This window comes from Diachasma alloeum, unplaced genomic scaffold (genome assembly GCF_001412515.2).
Source record: "Diachasma alloeum isolate Michigan unplaced genomic scaffold, Dall2.0 Dall_scaffold_00195, whole genome shotgun sequence".
In the NCBI taxonomy this organism is placed as follows: domain Eukaryota; kingdom Metazoa; phylum Arthropoda; class Insecta; order Hymenoptera; family Braconidae; genus Diachasma; species Diachasma alloeum.
In genome coordinates this window covers 1323096-1336867 of record NW_021680360.1, presented here as the reverse complement: position 1 = coordinate 1336867, position 13772 = coordinate 1323096, and the positions used below count along the sequence as shown (strand labels likewise).

The 13772-nt window shown below is 34.8% G+C and overlaps 1 protein-coding gene across 1 annotated transcript in view; it reads left to right on the top strand.

Annotated features, from left to right (window-relative positions):
- The window catches only part of LOC107048673 (adenylate cyclase type 3), a 26370-nt gene extending 12902 nt beyond the window's left edge, over nt 1–13468 (top strand). The window contains exons 3-10 of the mRNA XM_015271981.2: nt 2635–2919; nt 4609–4892; nt 4976–5092; nt 6587–6798; nt 8333–8665; nt 10071–10376; nt 11551–11886; nt 12864–13468. Coding sequence (XP_015127467.1) covers nt 2635–2919; nt 4609–4892; nt 4976–5092; nt 6587–6798; nt 8333–8665; nt 10071–10376; nt 11551–11886; nt 12864–13046 — 2056 coding nt within the window. The 3' untranslated portion in view covers nt 13047–13468. The remainder of the gene's footprint in view (nt 1–2634; nt 2920–4608; nt 4893–4975; nt 5093–6586; nt 6799–8332; nt 8666–10070; nt 10377–11550; nt 11887–12863) is intronic.
- Nucleotides 13469–13772: the final 304 nt, after the last annotated feature.

Here is a 13772-nt window from a genome sequence, read left to right as displayed (position 1 = left end):
GGGGGGGGGGGGTAATGTGGAGATTAGGGGTAATTAGGGAAGTCGGGGAGTGTGTTGTTTCGTTTGAAAAAGGGGTGGGTCGGGGCGAGTTGACCTCCGTTCGAGAGAGAGTTTTTGTGCGGAACTGGGGGAGATGAAAGAGTTCGTGGAAGGTTTTCATTCGAGAGTCGAGTGAGATCTATCTATGAACACTGCGTTTCTCTTTTGGATTCTGAGATATTTTTGACAGTGGGAACCGAGGGGCTATTCACAGGCGTAATCGTGGTGTCACTCGCTGACGTAATCAATTGTAATCCCAGTGAAATCAATGTAATCATTGTAATCACATGATTGCCGTATTTGTAATCAAGTTTTGGTAATCAAGTGGTAATCATTTGTAATCACTGTAATCATTTGTAATCAGTGTAGTCTTTCGCAGTTGCTCCTAGTGAGACCGTGAATTTTTTTTTTGAATTTTCGAGCGCGTCATTTCTACTAACGGTAAATCTCAGAGATCGCTGGATCAATTTTTCTTGGAATCACAGATGTTTACGGTTCAGACCTTGCATAGCCAATGCGTTTTGCACAGAGCATTTGTCCGTAGAAAATTGATTCAACAGAGTTAAAATTTCTTCTTATTATGGAGAACCAACGACTGAATTATCTGTGAATTATCTGCTGGTACGTTTCATTCTCCATCGATGAGAGATATTCAGTAAATTTATTTTGCTGATAGCACTTATAAATGCCCAAATTTTTAGATGGAGTGTTGGAGACTGCATTCCTCTGTTCTAACCCCGCCCTTCCTTCCTCATTTCTTTGCAGGTTCTAATAATTAATTATTCCATCAATTCATATTTAATAAGAGGCCATTTTTTGTGATTTCACTGATTACAGATGTTTGGTAATAACAGAATGTAATCTACGAAATCATTTGTAATCATCTAATCACATTCTGTGCTCTTGGTAATCACGGTTATCACATAGGCAATGGTAATCAGTGTAATCAGTCCCGTAATCCTGGGTAATCGATTACATTTTGTAATCGCGGTGTCACTTAATTCGCCTGTGAATAGGCCCTCGGTGGGAACATTAAGAAAAACACACATAATATATGAAAAAAGCGGAAATATTCAATGAATTCTTAATACATTGTTAAAAAAAATTGGATACATTTACCGGAAACAAACCTATTTTTTTCAGAAGAGCTTTTTCTTGATATAAGTAAAGACGCGCTTCTCAAAACAAAATTTTTTTTCTCAGTGTGCCGTCGGAATTCATTTCATATAAAACTCACGGATTCATGACTCATATTTCTCATCTCCTGACATAAGAAAAAACGATTTCTTGAAGAGAGAAATTCTCACTTCATCGCGAAGTTTTCATATTCAAGTCGTGAATACTTCACGGAATTCGTACATGGTCTGGAATTCTTGTTCCAAGCGATTTGTCCTCGAGAGATGATGTATTTGGCTCACGAAATTAGTTTTCTGATAATGGGTGGGTTTTTTTTATTCGTTGTGTAATTAAGCTTCTTCTATTCTCCTGCACTCTCCCTTACTCACCCTCCTAATGTTCGCTAAGCATAAACACAAAATTTTTTATCGCAAAGGTGATCAGGGAATTGACGGATGAAAAAAAAATCAAATAAAAAAATATGAACTGAAATTCAACTTTAAATCGAATTCAAATAGAGAAAAGAAGTTTTGGGTGTTAGGGATCTGCGGTGATTGCAAAATTTGACAAGAGAGGAATCATGAAATCAAGTGATTTCTTCGCTAATTTTCAGTGACAGGGTCCAAATTCAAAAATTTATTCACCTGGATTCTCTTAATTTCATCTCGATGAACTCTAAATAAAGAAATGGGGCGTCCACTCATCAGTTTTTCCGTCAGAATTACAATTAAGATTATTTCGTTAATATTTGTGACATGAGAAGACATTCTTTCTTGAAAATTTCATGAGCCACAAGAAAAATTTTACAACTTTTTTTCTCAACTCAGGACTCTTCAAAAAATTTGCAAAATAGTTCTTCTGTCATTTTCAACAGACATCGGCATAATCAAGATTTTTTAATAAAATTCAATTCTGAATTAGTCAGTTATTTAATAGTACTCAATAATTTTTGAATTCTTAACTTAATCATCAATTGAATTTTTAAATTCCGAATTATTTACTCAACGGTTAATTAACAATTCCATACCATCAATTACTTCATTCATAGTGATTGAAAATGTAGACTATCAATGGCTTAATTAATTTTCTAACTTGAATGAAGATGAATAAACTTTAATTATTTCATGGTGTAACTTCTCTTAATATTAATAATCTAATTTTCAATTGTTGAAGTAGAGAGAATATTTAATTCTGAATTTTCATAAAAAATATTCCATAAATATCAGAATTTCTGCTAATTTTCAGGGAACAATTGAACTAAAAATGACAGTTTCTATTGATATTTTAATTTATTTATTTAAATTTTTCATTCATGTAACTTTTCACTTGATACAAATTTTTAATAGTGTACTTCAATTTCAAAAAAATCCATCGAAATGGATATTATCCCAGCGGTTAAATATACTCCTCCTACTCCCTCCCATCGTGTTCATAATAAATGAAGGGATGAAAACATGAAGAAATCTTTTCTGTCATCAGGTACGAGCAATTGCGGATAAAAATCCTGGGTGATTGCTACTACTGCGTGAGTGGAGCACCCGTCGAGCGTCCGGATCATGCGATTCTCTGTGTCCACATGGGATTATCAATGGTGGAAGCTATAAAGTACGTACAGGCCAAGACTCAGAGCCCGGTGGATATGAGAGTCGGTATACACACTGGTGCCGTTCTGGCTGGTGTCCTTGGACAGAGGCAGTGGCAGTTTGACGTTTACAGTAAGGATGTGGTGTTGGCGAATAAAATGGAGAGCAGTGGAATGGCGGGGTAAAATAATTTATATTGTTTGCTGACAAATTTATTCGGCCCTAGGATTTCAAATGAAATATTTATTTTTGCACTGAAGTAGAATAGGGAGAATAGGAGATGGAGTCAGTACAGATTTTTATGATTTCCCCGGATGGCTCCCAGAGGAAGCGGTTTAAGAGAAAATGAATGGAAATATTTTTTGTAGTACTTTCATGGCCCTTAAAAGAGGTCTTATGACCCTTTCTTTAGGAATCTAATGGATTAAAAGATATTGCAATAGTTCATGAATTTCATGACCGACACGAATGGTTTTATTATTTTATTCTAAGCTATATTTTATGAATATAGCTCTATATTTTATTCAACCATTTTCAATCAGCAAATTTATTAATTAAGTTGCGTGAGAAAAGTTTGAAAAAAATCATGAATATTCAGCGTCATTCAAACTATATTTTGTACAGAATTATCATTTTTTAAACATTCGTTGGTAAGAAATACATAATTCAAATTGATCAAATTTTCGTAAACCTTATTTTCTTAGGCATGCACTCGATTTCTTGTAAAATTCTGAATATGAATAAAATTGTTGAGATTCCGAACAAGTGATTTTTATTGTGTAAAATTTATTGTTTATTATAACTTTTTTTGTAAAAATGCTCGTAATTGTTAAAAATTGCAATTTTCTAATTATTTTATCAATCTTCTTCCACAAGTAAACATTCTATTTTTTTTCAGATTTTTGACATTTTTTCTAACGGTTCAATATCGAGATTCTAAATCAGACCTGCGAAGTTTAAATAATAAAATCATTGTAAAATGTTCGGAAAAATAATTAAGTCATTGGAAAATGCCCGGTTCGATTACAAACGTAGAAAATCATTTCTTTATGAAAGCCATTTTTTAGAAATTCAATTTCGTTAAGTCTTGATGACTGATCTACACGATTAACATTTTTTGGGTGAATTTGCCATATTGAATACAGGAAATTTTTATCAAGTGACGTTTCCACTGAATTTTCAAGGAGTTAATATTTGCACGAAAGCTCCAACTTTCAGTTCAATTATTCCGCGAAAATCTTGAGAAACTAGAAAAATTCATGTTTGAAAATTGAAAGAAGTTATGAAATAGTATATTTCATCTCATTTACGCAAAGTTAAAATCATGATTTCTTTGAATTCTGCCTGAAAATGAAAATTTTATGACCATTTTTCATTCGTAGAAAAAAGAATTTTAATTTCATGGGTATTCCAATAGAATTTTTCATTCAGTGACATCGAATTTAATTAAAGTAAGGAAAAGTAATTGAAATGCAAATTTTCCTGAAAACTTCAAAGAAATTTGGAAGCTTGAAGCAGCAGGTAGACAAGAATTCTCCAACTTACCTGAATTTTCAAACAAAACATAAATATTCAGCACTAAACTACACAAAATTTCCATTTGATTAAAAATTCAAGAATCCATTCACCAGAATGTTCTTGATTTCTATTAATTCTCCTAGATGAATAGAACTAAAATTTAAAATTTCCATCGATTTCTTCACCAAATTGTAAGTTATCAACGCCGAAATTCCAGTGGAGCCATCACTTCATGAAAATTCCCAATAAGTGTAGCAGAAATTTCAGTCAAAAAATTTAACAGTTAAAATTACTACCAGATTACTATCACTTCGTTCTTCACATTATCTTTATGTTCCCATTACAACGGAAGGCGTGTCCACATTTCCAACACGACGATGAGTTTTTTAAACGGAGAATTCGAAGTGGAGCCGGCGTACGGGGAGAGAAGAGAGGAGGCCCTGGCAAAAGCTGGCCTCATCACCTACTTCATCGTGAGGGCACTGAAGCCCTTCCAACCAGCAACGGGAAAGAGCGTGGCGCCCCTGGCCGGCACCGAATCATCACAGACGATGATGGATCATCCCGACGAGGGGAACGCCAAAGAGGACTCTAAGGACTTCCGGGAGAGGCTCAGAAAAGAGCTTGACAGTCGAGGTACAGAATATGATTGTCATTCATGAAATACGTAGCCATAGATCCCTCCGGTATCCTATTTCATTGATATTTATTGGTCCCAGTGGGGGGTGCGGAATTGAGGGGTCAGGCGTCGTGGCTGACACTCAGCTTCAAGGACCCCAATGTCGAGGATGCCTTTCACAGCAGTGGAGAAGCATTCTCACCACTTTCATTATTGGGTGAGTCAATGAATCATGAATCACTTTTTGAACGGAGGGATGGGGAGAAAACTTTCGTTAACCCTCCGTTACTCATCTGGTTTTTGAACCGCTTTGTCAACAGTTTTATTTTACAGAACATTAACCCCTTACACTGTTGGAAATTTTTTGAAATTTCATGGAAGATGTTATAGTAAATCTCATGAGAGTGACGTTGAAATTCAGACGAAAATTTTCAACAGTGTAGACGGGGCCTTTCTGTTACCAAACGTAGTGGGCGTTCAATACGACTCGATTTCGCTCATTTCTAATGAACGGAAAATTATGAAATCGATATGTATCGACTCAGTGATGCTGTGAGATAATGTAATTTTTTGGAAAATTTTATATATTGAAAATGAGTTGTTAATGTGTGTTACAACTCCGTTTCTTTAGTAGAAAATATGCAGTGATGCTGTGAGATAATGTAATTTTTTGGAAAATTTTATATATTGAAAATGAGTTGTTAATGTGTGTTACAACTCCGTTTCTTTAGTAGAAAATATGCAGTGATGCTGTGAGATAATGTAATTTTTTGGAAAATTTTATATATTGAAAATGAGTTGTTAATGTGTGTTACAACTCCGTTTCTTTAGTAGAAAATATGCAGTGATGCTGTGAGATAATGTAATTTTTTGGAAAATTTTATATATTGAAAATGAGTTGTTAATGTGTGTTACAACTCCGTTTCTTTAATAGAAAATATGCGATTTACAATTGAATCGATACCTTTAGTTTGTTTCATACTTTTGGATTCTTGTGCGTTTCATGAGGTAGAATTCCAGTAATTTTTAGTTTCAGGCCCGGTTGCACTAGCTCCGGGTAACGAAAACGTCAGATAAGAAAAAAAGTAAATTTGGATGTTCGATGGATTATTTTACCCGGGAGAGTATCGCGAATTTATCTCAGGAACAAAAAATAAAATTCAACCCCAAGGTTAAATCAGTGTTAATTCAAATGGGGCTACAGGATAAATAAAAAATGATTCTTCGGGTCAAATATTGGAAAATTATGATCGGTACGATATAATTGACCCCGAGGATAAATTTTACCCTGGAGTTTACTTGGATAACAGGGCTTGGTGCAATCGGGCCCTGATATTATAATGCATTTATGAGCGTATGAAATTTAAAAAGGAAGAAGAAAAAGAAATGTTTTCTAAAAAAGGGGAGTATTTTCTCGAATTTTGTGGAAAATTGGAGATTATTTTTGTATTTCCTAAAAAAAAAGTAGAATATCCTAGAATTCAGATAGATGGAAATGCGGCATGAAGATCTTGCCCTAAATTAATCCCAAATATTGAAATCATAGACGTATCCACATCAAAAAAGGTCCTATGCAATTTCCCGGTTAATCTATTACCTTTCTGATCATTTGGGAAATAATTAGTTGAAAAATACGATATTTACCTCATAATTTCGTCCAATTACTCGACTTGATTACGTCTCTTACCCCCACTAATTGATGAAATTTTAGGTGGGCCTTTGGTGATGATATGCGCTGCACCAGTTTGGAGGGTTCAGCCCTCGGGTAAATTCACCTTTGGTGGTATCGGCATGGTCACTCTCTTTGGGATTGTATTAGCCGGGGCTACGTGTTTAGGGAGTGCTGTGCGTGCTCGATGGCTCAGGCGGACTCTCGCTCTACTTATGATTTTTTCCCTCAGTATTTTTATTATCCTCGACATGGTGAGTTCAAAAAACCCATTAAACATTTTTATCATAACCCGCAAATGCTTTATCCGTTCAGAAAATCTCTGAATAAATTAAGGCCTAAGATATCTTTCGAACTTGATCTTGTTCTCTTTTATTTTGATAATCCAAAGTATTTTTTAATTGCCATTGCGCTTTACATCGCGCTGGAGTCCCCGAAAATTATGATTATAGAGCTTTCATTTGAGATGGAGTGATTTTATTATTTAAACTTTACAGGTGTCAATTTGAGTCGCGATATTGAATCGTTAGAAAACATTTTTTAAATCTGAAAAAAATTAGAATGTTTTTTTGGAGGAAGATTGATGAAATAATAAAAAAAATGCTATTTTTTTTAATTACGAGCACTTTTATAAATAATTTATAAACAATCAAGTTGCAACCATAAAACTCATTTGTTCGAAATGATAATACATTTATTCATATTCAGAATTTTGCCACAAATCGATGTCATATCTTAAAAAAGGTTTTCAAAAGTTTAAGCAATTTCAATTATTTATTTACAAACAACGAATGTTCAAGAAATAATAATTCTGTGCAAAATGTAATTTGAATGGCACTGAATTCATGATTTTTTTTTCAAATTTCTCATGCCATTTAATTGACAAATCGTAAAAGATACTTGGATATCCTTAAAAAAATGAAAAATTTTGGAGAGCGTTTTTCAATAAAAATCAGGATATAAATCAAATAACGAGGAAATTGTAAATTAATCATTTTCACAGTTGTCAATAGCTATCATATCGTCAGTTGCCAAAATAATTTATCCAATTGCAATTTCCTTTCATTTTATCTGTTTAAAAATGTTCACTTTTGTTTCGAATGGAAGCTTGGTAATCGGTCGATTTTTCAATTCTCTAATTTTGCATGTTTTCAACTTTTTTTTATTGCACAATCATAATTTTTAGAGACCCCAGCGTGATATAAAATCAAATAGAAATAGTATAATATTACAGATGCTAGAAATCTGAAAACAATCAAGATAACGCTCGAAATATAATTCCCTCAGGCTTTAAACCAATCCCCCAATCTCATTAAATCGTCGAATTTAACAGATAAAAAACATGTGGAAAAAATTCCCTAGAAAACCCTATTTATTTGCTGAAAATATTCATCAACTTCCCACTGAGATTTCAGTAATAATTCTATTTGATACTCACTAGTTTCTGCTCGAAATTATGCATTTACATTTCACGGAAAAAACACAGATAGATTTTGATTTTTCTGTGTAAATCTTTCCGAATGTTTCTCGTCTTCACTAACAAAAAACACCGAAAAATACAGCAGAAAGAACTTGAAGAACTCATGCCTAAGAATTTTTACAAAGAAATTTCACGAGAATACTTCATATGAAGAGTCAAAATATGTTCCCATGCGTGAAATACTGCACCCAATTAAAAATGGGTTCGAGAATTCCGGCGTAAATTAACGATACATTAACACCATGCTTACGATGCTTGTGCCCTAATTACAGTCTCCAATCACCTCAAATCGTGATTTTATTCCCCAGGGTAATTGTGCTGTAATAGACGAGGCGGATCCACCCAGCAACGCCTCCATAAAATCATCCCGCTGTCCATACCCCTCGTACTACTCGTACGTGGGTGTTTTAGCGCTGATTGTAATTTCAATGCCGGCGTACATAAGTTACCTGGGTAAATCCGTGCTCATGTTCATGCTGGCGGGTACCCAGTGTTCAGTCAATATTCTCATACTCGGGGCTAGTTTGGACCGCGAAGACATGGCTTCGTACTCCTCTGACCCAGTGCCTCTGCCCCTCAAGTACTCACTCTCGGCTACGTTACTCACTGTCGCAGTTACACTCGTCATTGTCGCCAGATACGTGAGTATATATCACTTGCCAAGTAGAGATAAACAATTCCTCCGCATTTGTGAATGACTATTTTTCCCAATCGGATTTCGATTAATCAGAATGCAGTATTTGAGACTACCCAACAGTTTTATTTCGGATATTTCCTCCTAGCTTTTGAGTATTTCGCAGTAGCTCTTCATTCTTTCGGCTCATTTCAGATAGAATCTTATATTTGACAGTCTATGAAAATCGGGTTATTCTATTAACATAATTTGTTCAAATCCTCCCCAATTCACCTCCTGATGTTGTCCACTGCACTCTGCTTGGCCAAAATCCAATTGGGAAAAAAAATCTGACAAATACCCCTCGAGATTCAAAATTAATCGGGTATTTCCCTCAAGCTCCCCTCCAAACAAACCACCGTGCCAAGTTGTGTAAAAAAATATGAGCAATTAATTTAGTAATTAATATTATTGTTAATATTTTTATTGATTATTTATATTTTATTGATATGTAAAATATATGGTTTATATAAAAAATTGGGTGGTGCCAGATGGTATGACCGTTGTGGTCTTTTAATATATGGTTTATATATTTTTTATACATTCTTTATAAATTTGAAAAATATATGGAATTGGCCCGTATTATATTTTTTTACACATTTTTTGATAGGGGAATTCACGTCATTTTGTTTCTGAATATTCATGTTCCACTGAAAACTCAATCAAGTTGTGAAATTTCCATCTCACTCATAACTCCATAACCATTTTTTTTCTAAATCCGATTCAACGTCACTGTCATCAGCTTCACTATAATATCTTCCATGAAATTTAAAAAAATTTCTAACAGAGTCGGGTGAAAAAGAACCAGAAATGGATTCCGCTCCACGATTACATGATTCGTTCGGTATTTTTTCTCCTAACTTTTTTTTCCTTGTGGCCTCCCCTCGATTCAGTTGAACGCATCAACAATACCTATCAATAATTTCAGTCCACCATTGATTGTTAAATTCCAAGAAGACCATTTGGGATTGTGAAACAATTGGAGGCGTGGGATTCCGAGACAATAAGTGACTCCCAGGGTGTATAATCGATTGGGGAGGGTGCAACGTGTGTTTGTACTACTGGAAGGGGAAGTGAGCAATACAGGGGGTGCGTGTGGGTTGCGTAGGGGTGGCAATTACCTCGGGGATTGGTTGTCGATTAATTTTGCCCCCACAGCCTGGCTGAGAGAGCAAATTTCAGATTATTGTTCCACCATCAATCGACCAAAATTGTTGATCAATTTTTCCCCGAATTCACATCTCCAATGGAATCGAGACATTGATTATCATTTATTATTGATGAGTTCTCCACTTCCGCAGTCGTGAAATATTTCATTACACGAAATGGCGAGAATTCTCAACCCCTCACTCACCTTTTTACTCATTCAACAGACGGAGAAATCGAGGCGAATTCTGTTTCTGCGTGGACGTGAGGTGGTGGCGCAACGCGAGAGGGCGGCGGATATGAAGAGGCGTAACGGCGCCTTGATTTATAACATTCTACCGCCCCACGTCGCTATGTACTATCTGTCGAACACTAGACACCATGATGACCTGTACAGCCAGAGCTACTCCGAGGTCGGTGTACTCTTCGCCAGTATGCCCACTTTTGCGGATTTTTATAGCGAGGAGAGTATCAATAATCAGGGACTCGAGTGTCTGAGGTTTCTCAATGAAGTCATCTCCGATTTCGATGCTGTGAGTTAATTTATATCACTCGTTTGATTTCTGACTCGAATTCCGGATGAGTGCAAGCATTATAATGTTATCACATTATCGTTCCGCTGAACTTTCAATTTATTTCATGATTGAAAATTCAAAATGTTACGGAAAAATCTACGGAAATTGTAAATTTCAGTTCAATTATTCAGTGAAAGTTGATAGAAATTAGAAAAATTCAAGTGAATATTTTCGGGAATTTTTTAACAATTAAAATTTTCTGCGTAATTTGGTATTGAATAATCATATTTTTTTTAGTAAGTGGGGGAATTTTGGTTTTCCTGCGTCACAAAAATTTTGAATTTTATCGACTTTTCAATGAAATGCGAAATTTGATGATTTTTTCCCCTAAATCGAATTAAATGTCGCTCTTCTGAAAATTATTAGTCAGCTGTTCGTGAAACTTCAATTTTTTTTATAAAGTTGTAAATAATTTTGAGGATATTGAGTATATTTTTATGGAGTGCATTCTTGTTGAAAATAAAATGTACTCGAAACTTTCAGAAATCATTATGTTAAGAATTAATTCAGACAGAAATTAGAATCAGTAGTAGGTTGATGAAAAAATATCGAAGACTTTAATGTCTGGAAATCTCCGAAGGGCAGCTTTTATTTATATTTACAATTTTCAGTTCACTCCTTGAAAATTTTCATCGAGTCATGATTCCATCAGAATTTTAAGAAATTTCGTCATGAAAAATTCATATTTTGATGAAAAAATCAATGAAAAATGTAAATTTAAAGCAAATTATTCCATGAAAATGAATAGAAATCAGGAACGTTCTGTTGAATATATTCTTGAATATTTAATTGATTATAAATTCAGCATAATTCGGCACTGAATATTCATCTTTTGATTAAAAATTCAAGTAATTGAGAAAATTTTGTTTTCTCTCGTTACTCAGAAATTTATTATAGAATTGTATTACGTTATCAATGAAATTTGCAATTTAATTATTTTTTTCCTCCTTGATTGAATTTCCATCACAAGAAGTAGTGTTCAATAAATGTCTGTGAAGCCTTTAAAAATAAATAGAGAAATTTCTATTTAAAAAATCCATGAAAACCGTTTGCACTCATCTTGTTCCTCTCCAACTCCATCGATTACTCGATTAATCCGTTGGACTTCACCACATAATTATCCCTCTATCAGATCCTCGATCAGAGCAAGTTCAAGTGCATCACGAAGATCAAGACGATAGGCTCGACCTACATGGCGGCCTCGGGAATTACCGAGGACGCAGAGCTCGAGGATGGCCCCAGGTGGAGCCATCTCTCCGCTCTAGTTGAGTTCGCCCTGGAGCTCAAGAAAGCCCTATCGAGTATCAATGAACAGAGCTTCAATCATTTCGTCCTAAAGATGGGGATCAATCACGGCCCAGTTACTGCTGGAGTCATTGGAGCGAGAAAACCTCATTACGACATCTGGGGGAATACTGTTAATGTCGCCTCTAGGATGGAGAGTACTGGAAAAGTTGGACATTTGCAGGTAAAAAAAATTGACAAATGGATCCCCCCAATCACTAATAAAACATAAAAGAAGTGGGAAATTGCCTTCGTCACAATATATTTAATATATTTTTGCTAATAAATTGGCAATTTGCTTCTGAATGGAATTTCTGACGATCGTTTTTAAATTGAATTCAGTGATACATGAAATTCAAAATTGGCTCAAGGTTGGCAGTCAACATTGCCCCAACGTTAGCAGCCAATATTACCCCAAAGTTGCAGCCAACGTTACCCCAACTTTGGCGGCCAATATTACTTTGACGTTATCAATCAATATTGCCCCAACATTGCCAGCCAACATTACCTTAACGTTGGCAGCCAACATTGCCCCAAAGTTAAAATTTTTTACCTTTCCCTGAATATTGGTTTCAAAATGAAATTTTTCAACAACAGATGATCCAACCAATTGATCAAACTCGGTCTAGATGGAATTGGGAAGAAAATTTTAAATCACAATTGGATTCATTTGAACAATTATATTTTTAGTTGCCATCGAAAAACGATCGGTCACACATACACACATACTGCAGGACATGGTCTAAAAATAGCATATTCGAACTCCTGCGGCGAAAATAGTAATCCTGACCCAAAAATTCGCCATTTCGCGAAAGCAACAGTACGAACTTCATCTTCAATAAATGATAAAACAAAACGAACGAATAATGTTGAAGAACTGAGATTAAAATTCCCCATAAAATGAATTTCAATGAATTTTTTTCATTCATTAAAGCAAGACTGTAATTTAAAAAATCAATACACGTGCACAGACTCCAGTCCCTTCTAAAAATACTCCATAAATCTATTTCCAGATGATAAAAAATTGTGGGGATAGTGAAGCCAGAATTATGCATTATCCACTGGAAATAATTCCCTATCTATTTACGTCGATCGAGAAATAACCCCAACGAAGAAAGATTTTTTCTCACAATTTTTTTGCCTTCATCAATGTTCTTTTAGGTGACCGATGAGACGAGAAAAATCCTCGAGCCCTTTGGCTACGGTTTTGAGCAACGTGGCATGGTGTTCGTGAAGGGAAAAGGTCAACTCCTCACTCATTATCTGATCACAAAAAATGGCGCCTACTTGAATCTGGACAGTGACATTCCCAAGGAACCCACGCATCAGATCATTTATCAGTAGAGAAAATTGAGAGTAAAAAATCTGGAAATTGAAAATTATGTTTCTCCACTGTCCTTGAGGACATTTACGTCATGACAACGTAATGTTACATTTGAGAATGTTAATGCTGGAGAAATCACGAGATCGTAATTTCGTCTCTAACTGAAATATCAATTCAAGAAAAAAAACTTCGAATTCACGTTCGATTGTCATTTTCTTGTTAACGGGCTTTCAAACAAAACTAATAGAGTAATTATTAATTAGGGATTATTTCGTCGTGGAGTATACCAAATTTCTTGTGTTCCAACTTCTATTCAATTCGTCGATTAAGGGAATTACCAGGGGATTGAGTAGGTTGTAAAGTGATTCACAATCGGAGCTATGATAGAATAAAATGGAAATTTGTTATTGTTTTGTGGATATCTCGGAAATTAATTAGAAAAAAAAACACGAGACTTTTTTGTAGAGAATTTTTTGAGACACAAATAATGTTTCTTAAAATTTTTCTCTAACGAACAAACAGCACATGAATCTTCTTTTTTATTTTTTTTTGTTACTGAATTATTTCAGAAAAAATGTTGGTGGATTTTTTTATAGTTTCTGTTTTTTTTATGAACAAGGTCTCTTGAGATCTCTTAACATCGGTCAGTACCGAAATAATTCAACAGATTGAATCTTAAAAAGAATAACAATTGATGAGTCGAAAAATCTTGTAGAGATAATCCTCCAAATATCTTCAAAACTACT